This window comes from Haliotis rubra, unplaced genomic scaffold, assembly GCF_003918875.1.
Source record: "Haliotis rubra isolate DU_JTF1 unplaced genomic scaffold, ASM391887v1 Scf1884, whole genome shotgun sequence".
NCBI classification, from domain to species: domain Eukaryota; kingdom Metazoa; phylum Mollusca; class Gastropoda; order Lepetellida; family Haliotidae; genus Haliotis; species Haliotis rubra.
This window is the reverse complement of record NW_025765874.1, coordinates 42,842-54,729: the sequence shown is the minus strand read 5'-3', so window position 1 is coordinate 54,729 and position 11,888 is coordinate 42,842. Positions and strand designations below refer to the sequence as shown.

The 11,888-nt window shown below is 39.2% G+C and overlaps 1 protein-coding gene and 2 long non-coding RNA genes across 3 annotated transcripts; all 3 read left to right on the top strand.

Annotated features, from left to right (window-relative positions):
- Window positions 1-270: 270 nt before the first annotated feature.
- Window positions 271-3,851, top strand: LOC124274166. The gene is made up of 4 exons (XM_046709480.1): window positions 271-786; window positions 1,388-1,517; window positions 1,734-1,870; window positions 3,531-3,851. Exons 1-4 carry the CDS (start codon window positions 301-303, stop codon window positions 3,849-3,851), a joined length of 1,074 nt encoding a protein of 357 aa, XP_046565436.1. The 5' UTR covers window positions 271-300.
- Window positions 3,852-5,167: 1,316 nt separating this feature from the next.
- LOC124274162 lies at window positions 5,168-9,688 on the top strand. Its single transcript, XR_006897877.1, has 6 exons — window positions 5,168-5,255; window positions 5,653-5,715; window positions 6,117-6,168; window positions 7,294-7,396; window positions 9,338-9,402; window positions 9,655-9,688. It is a non-coding gene; the product is annotated as an uncharacterized LOC124274162 (long non-coding RNA).
- On the top strand, window positions 9,688-10,199 carry LOC124274163. The gene is made up of 2 exons (XR_006897878.1): window positions 9,688-9,740; window positions 9,883-10,199. It is a non-coding gene; the product is annotated as an uncharacterized LOC124274163 (long non-coding RNA).
- The last annotated feature ends 1,689 nt before the right edge of the window (window positions 10,200-11,888 follow it).

The window sequence follows — 11,888 nt, the reverse complement described above, 5'->3', positions numbered from 1 at the left end:
ATCCCAAATATAACAATAGTTAAATATTCTTTTCCTTCCTTCAGGACACAATGCCTCCTCCATGCTTGTCACCAGAGCTCTACAATTCAGTGGAAGCCATACTTTCTGCAAGCATCAATGTTCCAGTGAAAGAGAGATCTTTAATTCAAAAATTAGCATATAAGAAAATTAGCAAATATAAACTTTGTCTCAAAGATATTCACAACCCAGTTTCTGGTGAAAAGAAAAGAGAATCCTTTCACTGGGTAAAATTGTCCCCAAACTGATGAAATAGAGAATATTGTAGAAGCATTTTGTCAAATGACAAAAGGGGCGGGAGCACGACGTCTATATTCCACAATATCTCAGCATTTCCATGGAATAAGCAGGCCCCAAATAGAACGTTACGTCCAGAGCAGCAGCAGTTTGACAAAGTTGCATCCAACCTTCCAAAATAAGGCACCCTTAAAACCTGTGAGAGCATGTGTACCTTTTGAAAGACACCAAATTGACTTAGTAGATTTCAGCAGCAAATTAGAAACCAAAGATGGGATCACCTATCGCTTTGTGTTGTCTATACTGGACGTTTTTTCTAGGTTTTTATGGCTTAGGCCACTATGTGACAAAACATCACAGAGTGTTGTTAAAAGTTTAGTGCAGATGTACTTAGATCAGCAATGGGGTGCTCCCAAAATTATCCAAACAGATCAGGGTGGCGAGTTTAAGGGCATGATGAATTCACTCTGTGAAAAACTTGGAGTCAGGCTCATCCATTCTCAAGCCTACCACCCACAGTCTCAAGGAAAGGTAAGAAATTGTCTTCAATAATAACAGGTAGAGCCTGTTTCCAGCCAAGCTGCATGTTGCATGTAGGTCCTTATATTTGTAGTAAGGGACCGTTCATAACTTATGGCTGGGGTGGGTGGGTGTGTGTAATGGATAAAAATGATTGCCACGGAGGACAGTCGTGATATATCTGTAAATACAGATGAAAACAAATAATGGAACTAAACCCCTTTGATATTCATAAGAAAACTGTCAAAAGCTACCTCACCACCCCTGCACATATGTTTCCCAAGATAAAAGCAACAAAAACCTTTCCACATCAATAAGAAATCGGATGTATGATGAGTCGAATGTATGCTTCCTACTATATCATCAGCATGTGATTTGTATGTGTTCATGAATCATCATCAAATAGTGATGATACCAGAGGTGAAAAGGTGAGCAGTGGCACCCTTCAAAAATACTTGTGAAGGCAAGTCTCACCTGTTACAACATGGGAACATATGACAAAAGTCAAAATAGGTATTTGCATTTGACACAATATTTTCACTGCTAGCATATTAAAGGAATCCTTTAATGAAGAGGATATTTTCAAACATAAACGTAATTTTCATAATTTCAGGACGAGCGTTCACATAGAGTGTGGAAGGACTGTTTGCGGTATGACCTTCAGCACCTGGATGATATCTCCTGGGTAGACAGTCTTCCTGACTATTGCCGCATTCACAATGAATCGGTCAACTCAGCAATTGGTAAGATATTTAAGAGCTTAAGAAAATGGCTCTGATCATGGCATTATCTCATCCCACAAAAATACTCTGAAAATAAGTCCTGATGACTGTTGCATTGCACAGTCCCACTACTGGTCTACCTGTAACATTTTGTAACAAGTCCATGCTGATACAAGCTGTTTTTGTCTGTGGTTTGTTCTAAGTGTTTTCTGGGATACTGTGCATTATATATTGTAGGTTGCAGTCCTTACAGAGCCATGTTTGGATTCCATCCACACCATATCACCAGGCTGTTGAAAGCAGGAGGGAAAAGTATGGATGGATACACATGTGAAGACAATGCAGAATATGAAACTGTTGAAGAACATTCTCAGGTGACTGGAATTGTATTGCATATGGTATGGTATATGATATGGTATGGTATATGATATGGTATGGTACGATATGCTATGCTATGATATGGTATGGCATTACATATGGTATGGTATGGCATTACATATGGTATGGTATGGCATATCATATGGTATGGTATGGCATATGATATGGTATGGCATATGGTATGGTATGGTGCATGGCATATGGTATGGTATGCTAGGCATTGCATTTTGTATGGTATGGTATGGCATATGATAGGCTATGGCATATGATATGGCATGACATATGATATGGTATGGCATGGCATGGTATATGGTATGCTATGGTATGGTATAGTAGGGCATTGTAGGAGGTATGGTATGGTATGACATATGATATGGTATATGATATGGTATGGTATGACATATAGCATATGGTATGGTATAGAGTGCATAATGGTATGATATGGCATAATGATAAGAGAAACGGTATAATATGGTATGGCATTGCACATATGGCCATGATATGATCTGATATGGTTGAAATGGCATAAGCCCTATCTGGTATGGTGCACGGCTATATTTTATAACCCATGGTATGATATGATATGGTATGGCATTACATATGGTATGGTATGGCATATGAAGGCATGGCATATGGTATGGTATGCAGGGCAATATGATATGGTATGGCATATGGTATGCTATGGCATATGGTATAGTATGGGCATATGTATGAGGTATGGTATGGTATGGCATGACATATGATATGATATGGCATATGATATGATATGGTATGGCATATGATATGGCATAGCATATGGTATGGTATATGATAAGGTATGGCATTTGGTATGGTATGGTAGGACATATGATATAATGCATGGCTGATGATATGGTGTGGTATAATATATGGTATGTTATGGCATGGTATGACATATCATATGGTATGGTATATGGTATACCATATGGTATACCGATCGGGTGGTCAGGCTCGCTGACTTGGTTGACACGGCGCCTACATCGGTTCCCAATTGGCGCAGATCGACAGCTCATGCTGTTGATCACTGGATTGTCTGGTCCACACTAGACTATTTATTTTGACCGCCGCCATATAGCTGGAATATTGCTGAGCGCGGCGTAAAACTAAACTCACCACTCACTCACTCACTATATGGTATACTATACTATATGGTATGGTATATGGTATTGTATATGGTATGGTATATGGTATACTATATGGTATGGTACACTATATGGTATGGTATATGGTATACCATATGGTATGGCATAATGGTATGGTTTATGACATGGTGTATGGTATGGTATATGATATATGGTACATGGTATGGTATATGGTATGGTATGGCAGGGCATGACATTGCATATGGAGGTTATGGTACGGCATATGATATGATATGGTTATGGCATATGATATGGTATATGGCATGGCATATGGTATGGTATATGGCATGGTATGCTATGGCATCTGGATATGGTATGGCACAATATTCTATGATATGGTATTGCAAATGGTATGGTAAGGTATGGACATGTGTGATATGGTATGGTAGATGGTATGGTATGGTTTGGCATATGATATGGTATGATATGGTATATGTTATCTGGTATGGTATGGTATGGATGCATGTATGGTCTTATAATTTTATTATTTTATTAGGTTAGTGAAGGGACCCTAAACAGATTGAAAGAACTGCAAGATATCAGGAGAGAAGTCCTGATAAAATCAGACAAATCTTCATCGAAAATGGTGGATAAACATTTGAAGACCAATCCCCCTTCTCAGTATGAAGTGGGGAGATTGTCCTTTGTTCGTCATCTAGGCAAGGACAAAGGAGTAAACTTCAGGGTGGGCAGAAGATCACCTCCAAAAGCTGTTGAGGGTGAGATTTTGCAAGTAGACAACAAGCTCCACAAATACAAGGTGCGGATTGGAAAAAAAAAGTTTCATGGCGATCTGTTTGCCAGATTACAGCATTAACAAGGCAAAAGGAAGGAGAAAAAGAGAAGGCAAAGTAGACATGCAGGTGCAGTCTGTTATGGTCATATGTTCAAAGACTGCTAGTATAATTGATCACCATATGCTTTAAACTTTCACAAAACATTATGTTATTAAGTAGTTAGCACATAAATACAATAGGTTGCTCACTTTAAAATAACCTTAATGCTCAAGAGATTAATTTTGCTAACATTTCAGCATTTCACAAACGTTTTGTTTACTTTAATATGTACATAGATGCTCAGTCATGCTGACCAAATATGCTTTTGACTATATAGGATAATCTGTTATGTTAATTGAAGCATGCAGGTACTACAATCCTTTTGTTTGAGTTTCCACATGTATGTTATCACTTACATAAATACATATGTGTGAGTTACAAATTTAAGGAACTTATTTGATGCGTGTCTGAACGCAGGTAAAGGAAGCAAATCCAACATTTACCACTATAAGTTGCAAGCAAGAAAGGAAAGAAAATCTGAAGAATTTGTTTGCCCATGTGCTTCTGTCTAATTACCAGTTCTGAAATTTGACATATATTTTCAGATATCTACATGAATGTCAGGGCACTACAAAACAAAATGACGCACCCCAACAGCACTATCTTATGACCATCTTCTCCAGAAATTAGAAGACTTGGCAAGGGGGAAAGGGGAGGAAACGCATGTAGTGAAACACAACTCAGGTGGAGGAAACTGCATGTTTCTGTCCCTGAGTGACCAGATTTATCATGTAGAAAACTTAACTTGGAAAATGAATGCTCTGGAGGTTAGGGACAACATTGTGGAGCATCTGAGGACACACCCAAATACAGTAAGCCAGCATTGAAACTTGTTTTGTAGAAAACAAATAAGACTATTACTTAATAATTATATACACAGTGGTTTTGTATGACATGTTATCTTGCCTTGAGAGAGTAAGTCTGGTTTAACATCATGACATATGACCTGGGGACACTAGACATGGGCTTCACCCATTTACCAATGATAATAACAGAATCTAGATTTGAGGCTTGTAGATATGAATGCTTTAAAACACTATGCTGCCCAATCACACTATAGTATTAAACCAACTTGTGAGTCTTTTAAATAATAATAATTAATGATACATTTTGTACATGCAGATCGATGGAACACCACTGTATCAGTTTGTCTGCACACAGCAGTCATGGGAAGATTACCTTTCAACCATGGAGGCCCCTGGCACCTGGGGTGATCACCTAGTTCTCCTGGGTGCTGCAGAGTTCTCCAAGCTGACATTGAGGTAATCACAACAGCATCGGAAACACACCCGTCACGATCAAGGCAGTGAACAGACAAGATAAAACCAAGAAGCTATTCCTGGGACATATCTCTGAGTTCCATTATGTGAGCCTGAATGAACTAGGTAAGTACAAATTAATAGATTAACCACACCATAAACAATTATTTTCAAATGATATGAATTACACCAGCAGATGAGTAAACAAGTGGTTGACAGCTATGATCAATAATGTACAAATACCATCAGATCATGAATTACTGAGGACTTCTTTTATTCACCATAGTTAGGCAAACGATTCAATGTAAATTCATGTTTTTGACAAGTACAATGGCGGCCAGTTCATGTACCTGTTACTCTGTATGTGTAATTGATTACTTATATTGCATAAGATATCATTAAATGTGCAAGTGTCTATGGTTTGGAATATCATAAATACTTTGGAATATTAATTAGGAATTAATATTTAGTTAATTAGTCTTAATATCGGCCTTGATTTGCTCAAATATCTTCATTTTCTCAGGACAGTTTTGCAGGGATTGTCACTTGGAGTTGTCGGTGTGCCAATGCGTGGACAACATTAATGGTGAGACTCTATTAATGGTACTTTGTATTAATGTCCCTCTTCAACCCCTTACAGTGCAAGAGAACTGTTGTAGTGACAGTACATAGAGATACCTGTATGTGGTATAATGTGTTAAATCACTGAACACAGACTGTCACAAAGACTTTCCCTGTCAGTACACATATTAGCATCTACTATATTAGCACCATTATTGTTATAAGCATGCATTTCTTCTACAATCATCGTCATGCATAAAGTAAATTCATTGTAACCATGGCAGTTGGTTCATTCATATTATTTGTTTTTCTTTTTTATTCTTTTGCTGTAAAATGTAGGTTATGAAACATTATTATGAATGTACCAGTATTTATCTTCCCTGCAACTGTTAACATACTATGTCATCTTTACTTCCATTCACCCAGCAAGATGACACAAGATCATCCACACCTGGTTATGGTAGTGAAGAGGACACAGGTGAGGATACCTTAGATCAAACACATTCATTATTGCTGAGGATAAAGTTAGAGATGAAATAGGAAAAGACTGATTGACCATAAAGCAGACACCAATGATTATGATGCTTAATAACATTCCTGAGTTACCTACAGGGACAGGGTGTCAGAAAATAATGAATCAATTTCTATCACAACATTAACAAGCTTTATGCTCTGAACTGTGCACTGACTAAATTTCTTCTGCCTAATATGTAAGATATTCTATGTATGGAGTTAAATTTCATCAACTTTACAATATATTTTGATTCAGTTCCAGAAAGTAGCAATATTCATCTACCAGAAACTATGCAAGTTTCAAAGGCATTCTTTGAGAAAGAGGTAGTGTTAAATTAGAATATATATTTATATTACATTTATTTTATAATATTTTAGCATATGAAAGAAACTGACAGTAAGTGAGTCTCACATTGTCCACAGTTTAGATGATGCATTTATACAGAGAGTTCATTATTATTTCTCTAGGAGGACAATCTTGCCAATGTGATTCATGAATCTGATTCAGGGAAACTTCAGGTAAGAAAATGTAATGTAATGTGTCTAGATCCTTGTTCCTATATCCTTGTTCCATGTGATTTTTACTAACTAAACTAAACCTAAGAAAGTTCTCAACAGCATGAATGTTAAATGGGTGTTAGAAAAAAATAACCTTTATTATTGATGAAGTCAAAATAACTACTGTAAATGCAATTGCCATTCCTATATATAAGCCCCACAAAATAACTTCTGGTCCATGTTTCTTCAAAGAAAACATTATCAACAATGTATGTCCATGGTGATATTGCATGAATAATAACTCCAGTGTTGAAATATGTATAGAAAAAATAGTAGTGTTATTGAATACCCGGTATACCTTTACCCATTCTTGTCATAAGAAGCTTACTGACGGCATCGGGTGGTCAGGCTCGATGGCTTGGTAAATAGACATATGTCATTGTATCCTGGTTGGGCAGATCGACACTCATGTTGATGATCACTGAATTGTCTGGTCCAGACTTGAATATTTACAGACCACCAACATATGGCTAGAATATTGCTGAGTGCAGCATTAAACAACAAACAAACATTCAATGTACTCTCCTTACAGTGGCGACAGAGATGGGCGAGGAGAGAGGCACACAATGTTTCTGCAAAGATATCCGTATCAGGACATGAAGGCAGGCTTTGCAGCAAGTTACATACCAGTAGAGGTAACTAAAGTAGTAAATGATACAGTGCTTAAATGATGATGTTTAGTTTAATGTTACACTTGAGAGCCTCCTTCATACCAATTTGGTAATGTATTTGATGATATTGTAATAATGAAAAGACCCAAACAGACACACACCCACCAATACCAACACTCACCTCCACCCATTAACAACCACACCCACACCCTCACCCACAACCACACCCATCCACTCAAATGCCCACACCCACCTCCATCCACAACCACACCCATGACCACACCCTCACCCACAATCACACCCATCCAGACCCATGCTCACACCCATCCACAACCACACCCATTCCCATCCAGACCCATGCCCACAACCACACCCATCCAGACCCATGCCCACACCCATCCACATCGATAACCACATGAACACCCATCCACACCCATGCCCACACCCACATCCATCCACACACCATGCCTACACACCTATTCACAACCACACCCACATCCACACCCCAGCCACAACCACAACCACACCTGTCCAGACCCATGCCCACACCTACACCCATCCACAACCACACTCCTATGCCCATCTACAACCACACCCACACCCATCCAGACCCATGCCCACACCCCATCCACATCCACACCCATCTAGACCCATGCCCACATCCACACCCATCCACTTCCACAACTCCTCACCCATCCAGACCCCATGCCCACACCCCCACCACCCATCCACATCCATACCCATCCAGACCCATGCCCACACACATCCACTTCCACACCCTCACCCATCCACAACCGCACCACACCCATATCCACACCCATGCCCACACCCACACCCATCCACAATCAAAACATCCAGACCCATGCCAACACCCCGGTCCACTTCCACACCCTCACCCATCCAGACCCACACCCACACCCATCCACAACCACACCACACCCACACCACACCCACACCCATCCACAACCACATCCACACCAATCCAGACCCATTCCCACACCTACACCATCCACAACCACACCCATCCAGACCCATGCCCACACCTACACCATCCACATCCACACCAATCCAGACCCATGCTGACACCCACACCCATCCACAACCACATCCACACCAATCCAGACCCATGCCCAAACCTACACAATCCACAACCACACCCATCCAGACCCATGCCCACACCTAACCCTATCCAGACTCCATGCCCACACTCTACACCATCCACAACCACACCCATCCAGACCCATGCCCACACCTACACCCATCCACAACCACACCTATCCAGACCCATGCCCACACCCCATACACCAACCACATCCACACCAATCCAGACCCATGCCCACACACCTACCCATCCATATCCACACCAATCCAGACCCATGCTGACACCCACACCCCATCCACAAACCACATCCACACCCATCCAGACCCATGCCCACACTCCAACCCCATCCACACCCATGCCCACATCCACACCCATCCAGACCCACACCCACACCTATCCACAACCACACCCATATCCACACCACTCCAGAGCCATGCCCATACCCATCCACAACCACACCCACATCCATGCCCACACCAACACCCATCCACATCCACAACCATCCAGACCCACACCCACACCTATCCACAACCACACCCATATCCACACCACTCCAGAGCCATGCCCACACCCATCCACAACCACACCCACATCCATGCCCACACCAACACCCATCCACATCCACAACCACACCCATCCAGAGCCATGCCCACACCCATCCAGACCCATGCCCACACCAACACCCATCCACAACCACACCCATCCAGACCCATTCCCACACCCACACCAACACTCACCCACAACCATACCAATACGCTCACCCTCACCCACAATTTCACACCCACACCACCCCACACCCACAGCCACACCCAAAAATGAACATATACATGTTTCATGAGAATGTTTGAATTTTGAATCCGCAGCTCTATGGACACCTCCTGAAGTGGCTTGAAACCAACTTTACACGTCGTATCCCAAAAGACAAAAGGTTAGTTATTATCCAGTGACAACAACATACAGTAATCAGTATATAATGAATGTGCTTTGCTTGATCCTGTTCTTGCCAAGATGAGTTTCAATACACATCCTACTGTTGTTATGAATTGTCTTCATGAAAAATATTAACTTCATCAATTTATATTTCATTAATTCATTCACTGATTCATTCATTAAAGTTAAACATGACATTAATGCAATTTTAAGACATGCACTACTACTATCAAGAACCTGTTTATTTCAGCTGCCCCTACACCAGCTCAATGACCACTGTCTTGATGTGCACAATGTGGACGACAAACTCAAAGAACTGACTCTGCAGTACATGTGGTAATATATATTCACAATTTGTTTCTCTCATGTCAATTTTATAAAACAGTGGTTAGAGGGCATTTTCTTCTGAATGTTTCTTTATGTAGCTACCTAATGCAAACATGGTATGTTGATTATGTCTTTCTGTTTCTTTTTACAGTGCAACAACACACTACATTTTTTATGTAGCAGTGAAAGAGGCGTGCTTGTACCTCACTGAGAAATCCACAAAACTCAACTACATGGATGTCAATAGAGAGTGCACTGAAATGGAGTCTTAGAGAGAGAGAGAGAGAGTGAGAGAGAGAGAGACTGAGAGAGAGAGAGAGAGACAAAGAAAGCGAGAGAGAGAGAAAAAAGAGAGAGAGACAGAGAGAGAGAGTATCTACAAAGTGTTGTACAGCATGGTTTAAATCTACTGAAGTACGATTTTCTCAGTTTACTGTAACTTTAAAAATTAAATTTACTTTAAATTCATCTTCAATTTTGTTTTGTTTTCTGCATTATGGAAGAGCATTGTTATTGGACAGATGCCATTGACCAGAAATGAGATAAGCACCCTTTAAAACCTAGGAATGTACTGAGTCAATAATTCTAATTTTCAGAGATTTTTTACTATTATTATTAATCACGTGCCTTTTTACCAGAAGTGGGATAATGCCTTTCAAACCTACAGTTTATGGAATTTAAAGAAGTTTTCTTGGCTGATGATAGTAAATAGCATTTCAAACTTACAAGTAAATTATGAATGTACTGGGTCAATAATTCAAATTCTCAGAGATTTCTAACTATTATTATTAATCATGTGCCTTTGACCAGAAGTGGGATAATGCCTTTCAAACCTACAGTTTATGGAATTTCAAGAAATTTTCTTGGCTAATGATAGGAAATAGCATTTCAAACTTACAAGTAAATTGTGAATGTACTGGGTCACTAATTCAAATTTTCAGAGGTTTTTACCTATCATTATGAATCAATGTGCCTTTGACCAGAAGTGGGATAATGTCTTTAAAACCTACAGTTTATGGAATTTCAAGAAGCTGTCAGTGCTGATGATATAGATTAGCATTTCAAACCTACAAGTAAAATTATGAATGTACTGGGTCAATAGTTCTATTTTACAGAGATTTTTAACTATAATTTTTAATCACGTGCCTTTCACCAGAAGTTGCATAATGCCTTTAAAACCTACAGTTTAAGGAATTTCAAGAAGTTTTCTTGGCTGATGATAGGAAATAGTATTTCAAACTTACAAGTAAATTATGAATATACTGGGTCACTAATTAATATGTTCAGAGGTTTTAACTATTATTATTAATCACGTGCCTTTGACCAGAAGTGGGATAATGCCTTTCAAACCTACAGTTTATAGGAATTTCAAGATGCTATCAGGGCTGAAGATAGGAAATAGCATTTCAAACATACAAGTAAATTATGAATGTACTGGGTCAATAATTCAATTTTTCAGAGATTTTTACCTATTATTATTAATCACATGCATTTGACCAGAAGTGGGATAATCTCTTTCAAACCTACAGTTTATGGAATTTCAAGAAGTTTTCTTGGCTGATGATAGTAAATAGCATTTCAAACCTACAAGTACATTATGAATGTACTGGGTCAATAGTTCTATTTTACAGAGATTTTTAACTATTATTATTAATCACATGCCTTTGACCAGAAGTGGGATAATGCCTTTCAAACCTACAGTTTAAGGAATTTCAAGAAGTTTTCTTGGCTGATGACAGGAAATAGCATTTCCAAGCTGCAAGTTAACTATTAATGTACTGGGTCAATAATCCAAATGTTCAGAGATTTTTAACTATTATTATTAATCACATGCATTTGACCAGAAGTGGGATAATGTCTTTCAAACCTATAGTTTATGGAAGTTCAAGAAGTTTTCTTGGCTGATGATAGGAAATAGCATTTCAAACTTACAAGTAAATTATGAATGTACTGGTTCTATAATTCTAATTTTCAGAGATTATTAACTATTATTATTAATCACGTGCCTTTGACCAGAAGTGGGATAATGCCTTTAAAACCTACAGTTTATGGAATTTCAAGAAGCTGTCAGGGCTGATGATAGTAAATAGCATTTCAAACATGTGAGCAAATTATGAATGTACTGGGCCTTTAATTCTATTTTACAGAGATTATTAA